The sequence below is a fragment of the Merops nubicus genome, unplaced genomic scaffold (genome assembly GCF_000691845.1).
Source record: "Merops nubicus isolate BGI_N331 unplaced genomic scaffold, ASM69184v1 scaffold13439, whole genome shotgun sequence".
NCBI classification, from domain to species: Eukaryota; Metazoa; Chordata; class Aves; order Coraciiformes; family Meropidae; genus Merops; species Merops nubicus.
The window spans coordinates 1-13,638 of NW_008631758.1; the positions used below are offsets into that span (position 1 = coordinate 1).

General features: G+C 44.8%; 1 protein-coding gene across 1 annotated transcript in view; it reads left to right on the forward strand.

Annotated features, from left to right (window-relative positions):
- Positions 1-856: 856 nt before the first annotated feature.
- The window catches only part of LOC103780046 (serine/threonine-protein kinase mTOR-like), a gene marked incomplete at its 3' end in the record, with an annotated part of 14,868 nt that continues 2,086 nt past the window's right edge, over positions 857-13,638 (forward strand). The window contains exons 1-18 of the mRNA XM_008947693.1: positions 857-976; positions 1,332-1,440; positions 2,710-2,942; positions 3,247-3,447; positions 4,205-4,339; positions 4,824-5,099; positions 5,421-5,529; positions 6,368-6,554; positions 6,739-6,867; positions 7,671-7,915; positions 8,076-8,291; positions 9,121-9,326; positions 9,843-9,965; positions 10,312-10,401; positions 10,497-10,589; positions 11,083-11,217; positions 11,718-11,847; positions 11,927-12,177. Coding sequence (XP_008945941.1) covers positions 857-976; positions 1,332-1,440; positions 2,710-2,942; positions 3,247-3,447; positions 4,205-4,339; positions 4,824-5,099; positions 5,421-5,529; positions 6,368-6,554; positions 6,739-6,867; positions 7,671-7,915; positions 8,076-8,291; positions 9,121-9,326; positions 9,843-9,965; positions 10,312-10,401; positions 10,497-10,589; positions 11,083-11,217; positions 11,718-11,847; positions 11,927-12,177 — 2,988 coding nt within the window. The remainder of the gene's footprint in view (positions 977-1,331; positions 1,441-2,709; positions 2,943-3,246; positions 3,448-4,204; positions 4,340-4,823; positions 5,100-5,420; positions 5,530-6,367; positions 6,555-6,738; positions 6,868-7,670; positions 7,916-8,075; positions 8,292-9,120; positions 9,327-9,842; positions 9,966-10,311; positions 10,402-10,496; positions 10,590-11,082; positions 11,218-11,717; positions 11,848-11,926; positions 12,178-13,638) is intronic.

The following is a 13,638-nucleotide window of genomic DNA, read 5'->3' on the forward strand; positions in this document are numbered from 1 at the left end:
AGCTTCTCCGGGCTCCCAAGCGCGGGAGAGCCCTGGAGCCGCCTTAGGGTGTTATCTCGGTGGATCTTGCTGCCATCACGGGGAATATTTGGGGAAGGAATTGAGGTTTTGCTGTCTCGTATCACTGCGAGCCCTTCTGTTAAGTGCTCCGTTTGGGCTTCTGTGATCTGCAAATCGAGGGGTTCACACCTCTGAAATCTTTTCCTCGTAAAGAAGGACTCGTGTGAAAGTCTGGTTGCGTGTTATGATAGTAAACATCCTGTTGCAATGATGGGTGTTGCTATAAGTAGACTTCCCATCTCTAAATATCTCCTGGTAATGCTTGCCAGGCCTCAAGTGCTGAGTCCTCCTTGTGTTGGCATAACGTTAGAATTTCTGTGGAGAAACTTGGATGCAAACATTCAAAGAGTCAGATATGCTAACGATATAATCGTGGGGATGATTGTGCCTACTTATTGTAGGGTGATTGTAAATCATAACCTGACCCTGCTATTTTTCAGCTCTTGCATGACCCTGGATTTAGAATTAGATCATGGGGTTGGGCACCTGACCTACTGGAGCATATTTTGGTATTTGAGGCATTAGAGAGCAAATAGGCTGGGGGTCAAGATATTATGTGGTGATACAGCTTTATCACAGGGCTGTCAGGCCAAAGAATTACAGTAATTTCTTGTGATTTTATGCTCTCTTGGCACAGCATCCTCACATGTGATAGGATGTGTGTTTGGGGAACAAACAGCGAGGGCAGCACTAAGAAAGAAGCTCAGAGATTTCAATAGTTGAAAGCAGTAAAAAAAAAGCACCTCCCTGAAGAACTTACAGGACTTGATGCCCCGAGCCCCACTGTCCTGCCAGCATGTCGGGCACTGTGTCCATTCTCCAGCAATTTGCCAATGGCCTGAAGAGTCGCAGCGAAGAGACGAGGGCGAAAGCTGCCAAGGACCTGCAGCATTATGTCACCATGGAGCTCCGTGAGGTGAGTGCACACTGAGATCATTCATCCTGGTTTAGGGAGAGTAGGGTACAGCCTGGGGACTCTGGGAATGGAGATTTTTTGGAATGGGGAAACTGGTGGGCTGGAGCAGGGAGTTCACCTGTGCCCTAGCGTGGAGGAGAGGTGAATGTGTGGTGGTGCAGATGAGTGAGTGGACACTCACCCCTCTGGACTGTCTAGGGCACAAAGAAGAGAGACTGTTTTGTGCTTGCAATGTGTGGTTGATCTAATTTCTTTCTGCTGAAGTGACCTAAGAAGCGTTGTCTTTATGGAGATTTGGGGGGCAGGAAGGAGGGAAAGAATGCTGGAAGCTGATTTGAACATTTTGCCTTTCTAGATGAGTCAGGAAGAATCTACCAGGTTCTATGATCAGCTGAACCATCACATCTTTGAGCTGGTTTCCAGCTCGGATGCAAATGAAAGGAAGGGTGGCATTCTGGCTATAGGTGAGTGAAAGTGCTCAGTGCCTCTGGTGAGTTTTCTCTTCATGCATCTATCTTTAGGGACAGATTTTCAAAAGGAATAAGATCTTATCATGGGGGCCTTACGTCTGACTGCTAAGTGTGCTGTGTGCATGGCTAGTTGCTGGCCTCTGAGAATCTGTCTGTAAGTGTCAGCATGGGAGCTGCTGAGAGCAGCTGGAAATCTGGTGCCTAATGGGCCCTGAGCTCTGCAGGAGCTGAGGATCAGCCGTGAGTGCTGAGCACATTGAAATCCTGTTCTTGAGCTCAGCTGAGAGCAGTTTGTGCTCTCCATTTATATGTATCAGGGTGGGCTGACTTTCTCAGCTTTCTCCTGTCTGAGGAGACTGATGTTATTTAAATTTCCCTGGCTCAGTCCCTGGGAGGGGCTCACATTGCTCCTGCTTTGACTCTCATCGGGTGCCTCCTCAGTTGCTCTGGTTGTGCTTTTGCTGTGACATGGCAGAGCTGCCTGCAGCTTGACTCCTAGGGAAATTACCTCACATAAATACTTTGCCTTCCAAGCAAGTGGCCTGGATTGTAGTAGTTGTTTCTTTAATAACCAAATAGGAGGTGCATATGATTTAGGCTCACAGACATAATCATCCTATCCTAATGTGGTTAAAGATAGTGGAAGTCCCCTAGCTAGAGAAATCTTTGTTAACAACATCTGATTTTAATCTGATGATATCACTTAAAAATTGTTTCTGTGGATTTAGTGCTGTTGAAAGGTGTGGGTTTGACAACCCTGGACACTGATGGCCCCTTTATCTACAGAGCAGGTACAAACCAGGCATTGGCAGTGAAAGCTTCTGCTACCTGCCAAGGTGTCTCCACCCTGGCCAGGAGAGGCCATCTCCAGGGCTGAAAGGGAGAGCAGTTCCTTGGTCCTTTCAGTCTTTGCCTTTTCTGCTGAGGAGCACTTGCATGTGGATTGATGCCTTTCTATTGGGAATGAGGCTGTGATCCCAGGGCAGATTATTTTTTTTTCCTTTTTAAACTGAAAACGTGGAAAATCTGTTAAGGTGCTGGATGCATTTTCCTGTTCACTGAACAGGTTCAGGCTCAAAAGAGTGGTGACCCTTTCCTGTTGCTTGATTATTCTTTTTTCCCCCTGTGGATTTGCAGTTTAGGAGGAGTTAATGGGAATCTCTAAGGAACAGATAGTGAATACTAACTCTCATGCAGGGATTACCTCCTGTCTGCCTCACTGACTGTGGAGAGAACCTGCAGCATTGTTCCCTTTCTCTACAGCGAGCCTTATTGGTGTGGAAGGAGGTAATGCCACCCGTATTGGCAGGTTTGCCAACTACCTGAGGAACCTCTTGCCATCCAATGACCCTGTTGTGATGGAGATGGCCTCCAAGGCTATCGGGCGGCTTGCCATGGCCGGTGACACCTTCACAGCTGAGTACGTGGAGTTTGAGGTGAAACGAGCTCTGGAGTGGCTGGGAGCTGACAGGAATGAAGGTCGGAGACACGCAGCTGTAAGTGATCCTTTTTTGTCTTCAAGTGTCTTGGAACAAACAGGGTGGTTAGGGTTAGTTAACTGTGGTAGGAGATGTGCACAGAAAGCTGCAGAAGAGCTCTGGTCAGGATCAGAGTGGCTGCCAGGGACTAAAGAAGATCGAGACACCACTGTGCTAGGAACTGTAAAAGTATGGAGCTGGAAACAGCTCAGGGCACTGACATTGGCAGTCTAAATAAACAATACTACTGTCTAGAAATTATGAGGTCTGTCTCTTGGTGCTCATCCTCACCAATTGTTGCTGTTTTTCTCCCCCCCTCCAGGTTCTTGTCCTGCGTGAGCTGGCAATCAGCGTGCCTACCTTCTTCTTCCAACAAGTGCAGCCATTCTTTGACAATATATTTGTGGCTGTGTGGGATCCCAAACAGGCCATCCGAGAGGGAGCTGTTTCTGCCTTAAGAGCCTGCCTTATCCTCACCACTCAACGGGAGCCAAAAGAGATGCAGAAGCCCCAGTGGTACAGAGTAAGAAAACAGCCTTATTTTGAAACAGCTCCTCATAATGCAATGCAAGTGATCAAATGCCAGTTTCTGGGAGAACTGTCTAAGCTAAGAAACTGTGTCAACTTTGTCAGTAGAAAATCAGCACCCCCTTGAAAGGGTTGAAAATACAGTGGCTTACAAAATGAGTGGTTCTTGTAGCCCACTGTAAAAGTAATCAAGAGACTTGACTCATCAAGAACCCATTGCTCTATCTGCAGCTCCTTTTCAGCTGTTGAGCCTGACCTAGCTTTACAGCAATGAAATCATCTATCTATTGTCATCCCTTACTAGCAGATAGCTTTATTAGTGTAGATAAAACATGTGTGAGGAAGGTAAGGATTCTTGTGTCTGAACCTCAGCTTTGCTGCCATTGTCATGTGAACTCCAGTTTCATAATATCAATTAAGGTTTGGACAGTGCAGTCAAATGCTGTGAACTTGGAATCCTCGAAGTCAAATGTGTGATGCAGATATTGGTAGTGTTTATTCCAAGGCATGGTTGGCTGGCTGTTTGATCAGTGCTGTTGAAAATGCTCTGCAGCAGAGTCCACAACTTGTAGGTGAATCTGAGTTTCGTGGCATTACACTCTGTTATTACTCAGCTGAGGTTTGTGGCTACTCTTGGAAAATTACAGGACATCCGTAATGCACTGGCAGCCCTACTTTATTTCCACAGGCTTTGTTTCTGCATCATCCCTGAGGCTTTGTTTTGCTTTGTTTTGTTTTTTTATTTCCCTAAGCATACATATGAAGAGGCTGAAAAGGGTTTTGATGAGACTTTGGCCAAAGAGAAAGGAATGAACCGTGATGACCGAATCCATGGTGCCTTACTGATCCTCAATGAGCTAGTGAGAATCAGCAGTATGGAGGGAGAGGTGAGCAGATGAACAAGGTGGGGGTTGTGGCTTTCAGTTGTCAGACTGATTGACAGTGTGCAGCAACTTGGCACTCTGTGGAAATACCTCTGTGTGGAAATACCTCACTGTGTGTGAAATGGGGTTATTGGGATGACAGGTTACCTGCACGTGGAGTCAGAGCATTGACTGTTACAAACTGAAGTATGTCAGAGAAATACAGCCACAAGTTTGGCTTGACTAGGTACTAAGCTCTGATGGGAATTGCTATTAAATGGATTCAGTACAGTGGAAAAAAAAAAATTATGAACAATGATGACTCTGTATGTTAGATACCCAAATTTTTTTGCTGAATTTTGCTTAACTGATGGTCTACAGCCATTTGGATATCAACTCTACAGGACACTGCTCAGGAGATGTGGGTAGCACTCTAAGAATCTGTTATTCATCTATTTTTTGTTTAATAAAAAAAGAAAAACACACCCTGCTTTTCTGCTTTGTCCAGCGCCTTAGAGAGGAGATGGAAGAGATCACTCAGCAGCAGCTTGTGCATGACAAGTACTGCAAAGACCTGATGGGCTTCAGTACCAAACCTCGCCACATCACGCCCTTTACTAGCTTCCAGTCTCTTCAGCCCTCCCAGTCGAATGCTTTGGCTGGTCTCCTGGGGTACAGTGCCCACCAAGGAATCATGGGTTTCGCAACCTCGCCTGTCCCAGCGAAGTCTACGCTGGTAGAAAGTCGCTGCTGCAGGGATCTGATGGAAGAGAAGTTTGATCAAGTAAGTGTTTGGTCTTCAACTTGTCTACCAACATTCACAACACAGGTTCCTGTAGAGCAATTGTCCTCAGTGTCCTTAGTTGGCAGGCAAGACTGCCTAGTGCTGGTTTGAGGCATCAGAACTCATTAATTGTATGTATCCTGGCTTTGTCACTGTCTCTGAGGAAGTGATTTACTCTCTTTGGAAGCAGTGTTAATTATCCATCTTTTTGATGCATGCTGAAGCCAGACATTAGTAGAACGCCTTAAACCACCCGGGTGATAAACATTTGTGCACTACTGCCAATGGCCATCCTTCAAAGTCAAATCTGTCTCCTTTCAGGTGTGCCAGTGGGTTCTCAAGTGTAGAACCAGCAAAAATTCTTTGATCCAGATGACGGTTCTGAACCTGCTCCCGCGGCTGGCGGCGTTCCGCCCTTCAGCCTTCACAGGTGACGAGGCAGATGGGTGATGTTCCAAGGGTTGCTGAAATTGAGCTGGAAGTTAGCCAGCTCTGTCTGGTCCAGATGAGCTTGTGCAGGCAACGCAGCAGGACAAATGTGGTGCTTGTAAGATGAGCAGATTCCTCTGTGGGAGGACTGTCTTTTTTTCTGAATAAGTGTGACTTGATGTCTGATGCCAAAATGTTGCTCTGGTGAAGAAGATGGATTGAAATCTATTGTCTGGATTTTGTGATTAATACCATAAGAGGTAGAACCTCCTTTTGGGTTTTCTTCCTCGATACGTCAGGCTTAGCATTGAACTCTGCTCTCTTTTTCCCACTGTGTCCCAAATATTATCAGCAGAGTTGTCTTCCTTTTTGTTTGTTGCATGTGCCAGGAAATATCAAGTAAAAATTGGAAATAATGAAAAACCTGCCAGCTTTAAAGCAGTTCAGTTGATTTATCAAGTGAACTTAGGAGGTTATCAGAGTTGGAGGCGGGTCCTCAAGCTGATCTCAGTGGGTTGGAACGAACTTTGTGGTGTTATTCCAAATTTCCATTCAGACACTATAAAAACAAGGTGCTGTGTTTTATTTGTGTGTAGAATCTGTTGCAATGTTGTTTGTTTTCCTCATAGCTCTCTTATTTTTATGAAATTTTTTTTAAAGAAAAGCTGGGCTTTGAAAAACTTTATGGTGACACGTGGTTGCCACTGCTCATGTCAGCAAATTTTGTACAGCTACATTTGTGCCCTAGTTTAATATTTGTCAAGGTTTAGTTGTGAATGTGATGCAACTGTATAAACCAAAATGAGTGCAAATATCTGCATTGTTTCTCTTTTGGGCAGCTGATCAGTATCTTCCAGACACCATGAATCATGTTCTCAGCTGTGTGAAGAAGGAGAAGGAGCGAACTGCAGCCTTCCAGGCCTTGGGTTTGCTTTCTGTGGCCGTGAGGTCTGAGTTTCAAGCTTACCTGCCAAAAGTCCTCGAAATCATAAAAGCAGCTCTTCCACCAAAGGACTTTGCCCACAAGTAAGTATGTGAAGGTTAGAGGAAGAAATTGAAACATCTGTTTTTTGTATAATTTTTGATGTGGGATCAGATTATTGGATTAAAATCAGAGTTATTTCTGTAGGACTGACAACACATGGGACAAGGAAGGACGTTTGAAGCTCAGCAGCTCTTCTTAATTAACTTTTATGTGGTCCCTTTCCAGGAGGCAGAAGTCTGTGCAGGTTGATGCCACAGTCTTCACCTGCATTAGTATGCTGGCACGAGCCATGGGACCCAGTATCCAGCAGGACATCAAAGAGCTTTTGGAACCTATGCTGGCTGTGGGCCTGAGGTAAACACGAGGCACAGGAGCACAGCTTTCTGTTAGCCACTGGATGGCATTGTTGGCCGTTCAGACTGAGACCTTGAAAGGCTTCAGTTCGAGAAGGAAGCTTATTGCTTTTAAGTGGTCTTTCAGAAGATCAGTATAGCTCTTCTGGAAGAAAAAGAATATGTTTTAAATGTTAATATGTCTGTTGAGTTACTTAAGCATTGATCTCTGCGTAAAGAAATGTTGTAGAACAAGTGAATTCAAAAGTAATCTCCTTTACTTTGAACTGGTCAAACACACTTGACAATAGCGTGCAAAAAATTTTGAAAGCCTCTGAATGTCAGTGAATTTCTGCCATATCCAATTAGAAGGGAAGGAGAACTGAAGCACTGACTATTTCCTGCTAGCTTCTTTCAACTTTGAACCTGACAGGAAACTTCCTGGCTCTTGAAGCTGTTAGGATGGGAGGGTAAGGAGAAAGTATCCACGCAGCACTAAGCTGTTTAGATTAGATTGTTACTATGTGGAAGTGAACTTAGTTACCTTTGTGTCTAAAAAAGCACAAGTATAAGGACTCCCTTAAGATTTGTAACAGTATTCTAGCAGTATTGCACAATGTAGCAATGTGTGCTGCAGTTCTGGCAGTTTGCTCACCAAGTTCGTACAAGAAGGTCACCTGAACTTGCCCCCTTTGCTCTGCTAGCAGGTGTTGCTGTGATCTGTGAATACCCACGAGTATCTTTTGACAGGCAAAGACATGAAAAAAAGGGTGAAATATGCCCCTCCTGTTGTGTTCTCATGACTATCCACCTCCTTTCCTGCAGCCCTGCCCTAACAGCTGTGCTGTATGACTTGAGTCGCCAGATCCCCCAGCTAAAGAAGGACATCCAGGATGGGCTGCTGAAAATGCTCTCCCTTGTTCTGATGCACAAACCTCTGCGACATCCAGGCATGCCAAAGGGCCTTGCCCACCAGCTCGCCTCCCCTAGCCTCACCAACATCCCAGAGGCCAGTGATGTGGGCAGCATCACCCTTGCCCTCCGGACGCTGGGTAGCTTCGAGTTTGAAGGTAAGATGAAATAAGGAAGCAGAGGGCCGAGGGATATGGCATATAAACACTGCTGTGTTGGAGCAGAGCAGCAGGAAAACTCTGAGAACACTTTCTTCCTTGATAAGACCAGTAACTGAGGTGTAAACCTGTGTTAAACTCCTCATCTTCCTCTCCCCAGGCCACTCCCTGACGCAGTTCGTTCGGCACTGTGCAGACCACTTTCTGAACAGCGAGCACAAGGAGATCCGGATGGAGGCAGCCCGCACGTGCTCCCGCCTGCTCACCCCCTCCATCCACCTCATCAGTGGCCATGCCCACGTGGTCAGCCAGACAGCAGTGCAGGTCGTGGCTGATGTTCTCAGCAAGCTGCTCGTGGTTGGAATAACTGACCCAGGTTAGTGGGGGGTTCAGAGAAAAGGGCTGTCCTACTGCATGTTAGTTTTGGCATGTGAGCAGGTCAGGATATTAAAGTTGTGGTAGAATTTGCATGTATTTGCCACTAACTTAAGCTGTCATTCTTTACAAATCAAAAAGGTCTCCTAATTTCCTTTCCCAGATCTTGGATTTTTGAGGTATTAATGGAACACTGGCATAAAATGTTTAAACCATGCTCTTGATAATCCTTTGAACTAGGGGGAGCCCTGAGACTTCTTTTGCTGTTCTGTGCTGTGGCCTTCTGCTTTGTAGTTTGGGAATGAATTGGTCCCTTCTGTTGACTCTTCCTACTTGATTTTTTTATTTGTTTCAGTTGGAATGTGGTAACCTGAGATGAATTCATTTTCTGCACAGTGCCTCCAAATGTGCCACCTGTAGGTGCAAGAGGTTGGAGTTGTGCTGATCTGGGTATTGGGGCAATATTGAGCAGCGCTGAATCTTTTGGGCTTACCTGCCCTCTTTCTCATGTGAAACACTCAGGCTGGGGAAATTCTCAGCATTTCCCTGATCTGAAAAGAATTTTTGAGGCCGGTTTGTGATGAAGGGCAACAATAAGAGCAGGAGTTTGCTGTGTTTAAAGAGAATCTGGGGCAATACTGAGCAGCGCTGAGTCTTTTGGGCTTACCTGCCCTGTTTCTCATGTAAAACACTAATGTAATGTCTCAGGCTGGGGAAATTCTCAGCATTTCCCTGATCTGAAAAGAATTTTTGAGGCCAGTTTGTGACGAAGGGCAACAATAAGAGCAGGAGTTTGCTGTGTTTAAAGAGAATCCGATGTGTCCTTGCAGACCCCGATATCCGTTTCTGCGTGTTGGCCTCTCTGGATGAGCGCTTTGATGCTCACCTTGCCCAGGCAGAAAACCTGCAAGCTCTTTTTGTGGCCCTGAATGACCAAGTGTTTGAAATCCGAGAGCTGGCCATCTGCACTGTGGGTCGCCTGAGCAGCATGAACCCTGCTTTTGTCATGCCTTTCCTGCGCAAGATGCTGATCCAGGTATGGAGAGGGGTGCCTGCAGTGAAAACAGAGTACTTGGTGTTGAGGTGAAGGTGGTGTTCAAGAACTGGGCTATCTAGCTGTAGCAAATGTGTGGGAGAGTGGGGGAATATCTCCCTTCTGGAAAATGTTTATTAGCCAGCTTATTAGGTTTCAGGGAGTCCTTTTAGTGAGAGATGCTTGGACTGAAGCTCTAAGGATGTGTTAGAAAGGAAAGGATAGCAGTCTGTTTCTCCCCACATTCATCCTTCTGGAGTGCTGTGTTGAGGAAGAATGTTCTGTGCTTCTTTTAGATGAATGGATGGCACGACTTCATAAGCATAGATGGTTTTACACTCACTAATTTTAGCTTCCTTTAGACATAAATGACTTGATGGAGTGTAAATGTGGAACACCCTTTACAAGTGCTGAGATTGTTTTTTCTTTCTGTTCTCATTGGAGAGGAGAGGAGGAAATCTGAAGAATTCTTGCCTACCTTTATTTTCCCTGTTCTCATGTTTCCATGCTTTTCTGCAGATTCTAACAGAGCTGGAGCACAGTGGTGTTGGCAGGATTAAAGAGCAAAGTGCCAGGATGTTGGGTCACCTTGTTTCTAATGCTCCACGCCTCATTCGTCCATATATGGAGCCTATCCTTAAGGTAAAGTCTCTGTACATTTCCTGGTGCCTTTGGAGTGAGGTGATACAGCAAGTGAATACATGACCCTCAGGAGCTGCAGTTCTTTTGCTGCTTCATAGCAGGAAAAACTCAGATTGGTGTGGATGTTACCCACACTAGTGTATCTGTGTGATAGTGCAGCCTAACTTCATTCTGGATTTGCATAAAGCTTGTGAAATGAAAGTTTCTTTTCCTGTTGAAATACTCACCATGATGAAAGTTGAGCCCCTGTGGAATCAGTTTCAGGCATAAACAAAAGGAAAGATAACTTTGAGTACTGTATTTACAGCAAGAAGTCTGAAAACCTTCTAATTTGTTCACCTACCAGGCACTGATTGTGAAACTGAAGGATCCTGACCCAGATCCAAATCCAGGGGTGATTAATAATGTCCTGGCTACCATAGGGGAGCTTGCACAGGTAGGGCTGCTGCAGGTACCTCTTTGCCATGCTTGTCAGTTGTTAAGCTTTTTGGCAGTGCTGGATGAAGGACTTGGATTTTTGTTTTTCCACAGGTCAGTGGGCTGGAAATGAGGAAGTGGGTGGATGAGCTGTTCATTATCATTATGGACATGCTACAGGACTCCTCTCTGCTAGCTAAAAGACAAGTAAGTGTTCCACAACTGCACTAAACTTGCCATCCCCTGTGACCAAAGCTCTAAGGAGATATCCCCATCACACCAAAGTGTCCCATCATAGCAGCTAAAATGAACCTTTAAATCACTCAAGTCTCTCTTGTGGCCCAGGGGTGAGGGATTGCAGTGCCTGTCTCTTGTGACATAGTACAGAGTTGCTAAAAGGAGAGAGGAAGAAGAAAAAAAAGGAAGCAGTTTGTATTGGCAGGCTTGGACTCACTGAATTGCATGCCTGTTTGAATTGTATCTAAGTGAGGGCAATTTTGGCAAGGTCTAACATTTTGGTGATTATCCCTTTCTTTACCATAGCTTATTTAAAAAAAAACAGGCTTTCAAACCATGGACTGTGGTTTGCCCTTTGATGCTAAAATGCTCAAAGGAACTTTACACAAGTTGAATGACTGATGGATCAGGAGACATAATAAATTCCCTGGTCAAAACTAATCTCTGGGCTTGATCTTTCCAGGTGGCTCTTTGGACACTGGGACAGCTGGTGGCCAGCACTGGTTATGTGGTGGAACCATACAGGAAGTACCCAACTTTGCTGGAGGTGCTTCTCAACTTCCTGAAAACTGAGCAGAACCAGGGCACCCGGAGAGAGGTAGGAACATGAAGCTATGGAATCATAGAATTGTTTCAGTTGGAAAAGAACTTGATTGTTGAGTTCAACTATTAATGTAACACTGCCAACCCAGCACTAAACCATGTCCCTCTGCTCCTCATACAGCTTTTAAATACCTCCAGGGATGGTGACTTCACTGCTGCTATCACACAACCACTTCTAAAAGTGTTTTGGCAGAAGAGAGCTGCCAAATAAATGTATCCACACAGATAGAGGATGGTGGGGAGGGAGGTGAAAGACCATTGTTGTAGCTGGTAGTAGAGTATAATAAGGAGATTTAAGAGGGTGGAAGTGCTGCATCAGTGAAAAGGCCTCCAGGAGTTGAGTAGAAAGCACTGATGTTTTTTTCAGGTGGTCACTTTAGTTCCACATCTTCTCACTTTAATCCTCAGGACCATTCCAAACATGTGGTTCACGTGTTGGCTTTTGCCTTGGTGATGACATTCTGCTGAATGTTCTTTTTGTTTCTGTCTTATCAGGCTATTCGTGTGTTAGGGCTGCTAGGTGCTTTGGACCCTTACAAACACAAAGTGAACATTGGTATGATTGATCAGTCACGAGATGCTTCAGCCGTCAGCCTCTCAGAGTCCAAATCCAGCCAGGATTCCTGTAAGCATCTGAATTTATTTCAAATGGGTAGGTTTATGAGCTACAATGTGTAGATGTGACACCACCTTCTTTCTCCCAGCGGACTACAGTACCAGCGAGATGCTGGTGAACATGGGGAACCTCCCTCTGGATGAGTTCTATCCTGCTGTCTCTATGGTGGCACTGATGAGGATTTTCCGAGACCAGTCCCTGTCCCAACACCACACTATGGTAGTTCAGGCCATCACCTTTATTTTCAAATCTCTTGGGCTGAAGTGTGTGCAGTTCCTGCCCCAGGTCATGCCAACGTTCCTTAATGTAATACGGGTTTGTGATGGTGCCATCCGAGAGGTGAGTGTGCTGGAGACTCTTCCTCCTTCCTTCCTCTTCCACTGCCCTAAAATAAGAATCCTTTTTTTTTTTTTATTAAAGAGAATGCACCTGGCTTTGGGCATTGCTGTGCTATGTGTTGCTGCCAAGCATGCTGCAGAAGTGAGGTTGAGCTTTGCTTTTTTCTCTCCTGTGAGCATTTGGTAGAATATCCAGTGGAAACAACTTTTCTGCTTCATATTGAAACAGCTGCTTCTGAGCATAATCCTTAGAAGGCAACTATTTGAGTCTATTTTTTTTGATCAAGCTGATCTTGTTCAGGAAAACAGCCTGTGCAGCTTTCAGAGCTTTCAGTGATTTCTGCATTAGTGTACCTGTTGCAAACAGTGTTATTAAATAATAGAGGTAGATTCTTTAAATTTCTGATGCAGCCATGTACTTTGGCTCATCTGCAAGAAGGAAAATCAATTTGCTGCAGTCTGCTAACATTCAGAGCAGTGTGGGTGGTGATTCCACAGCAGCACTTTCTCTTCCTTCCCACTTAAGTTACAGCTTTAGAAGGAAATGAGAGTTGTGTGAAGATAATAATGGGCTTAAGGTTCACCTCACCAGAGATGGCTGCTCTCTGCCAAGCCTTTTCCTCAGGCAGCTGAAAACAATCTCTGGGGTGGGAAGGGCAGTTTGTACTAGTTACTTGTGCTGTGTTTAGAGGTGGGATGGATGCTCCCTCAGCAGAATCCCAACCCTGCTATAGAACCACTGTTTTCTCCCAGACTGATCTACTACTCAGATTGGAAGGAAAACATCTCAGGCGCCTGGGTTGGCCGATCTCCTAGACCTGACTGATCTAACTTGCTTGAAAGCTATGCAGTTGTGCACACTCTGTTTAAAAATTTTCAGGTAAAAGAAGATGGTGAAAGTGTACTGGGGAGAAGAGCTGAGGTGGGTACGCGTGACACTAAAGCCTAAAGGAAGCAGGTCCTTGTCCTATGTGTAAGCATCCTCTCACGACACCAACAAACAGGAGCTCAGGGTTCAGTTTTGGTAAACGTAGCTGTACTACTCTCACTAAAGAAGCTGATGTTATTTCATACTACTTTTTCACAAAAATCAGTTCTCTCTTTTTCTGAGCTCCACTTTCTATTTGTCACTATAGTCTTCAAATACTGCATGACAAAAAGAAATTTAATAGATAACTTAAACTTTCTTATTTTCCTAGAGGAAAAAAGACTATATACATTTATTTAGTGGACAAAGCAGTTTAACCCACATTATTTCACACCACTCTCAAAAGTAAATTTGTCATGAGTGAGTGCATAAAACTGTATTGGGACAAAAGGAATTGCAAAACTGTCATTGAATATCCAACTAAAATTCTTACAGTCAAAATTCTTTCAAAAAAAAAAGTGGTATTTTTGGCAAGGACCAAACTCTCTTCCCCAGTAACTTTTCACCAATATATCTTGGTGGGGATGGGAAAGA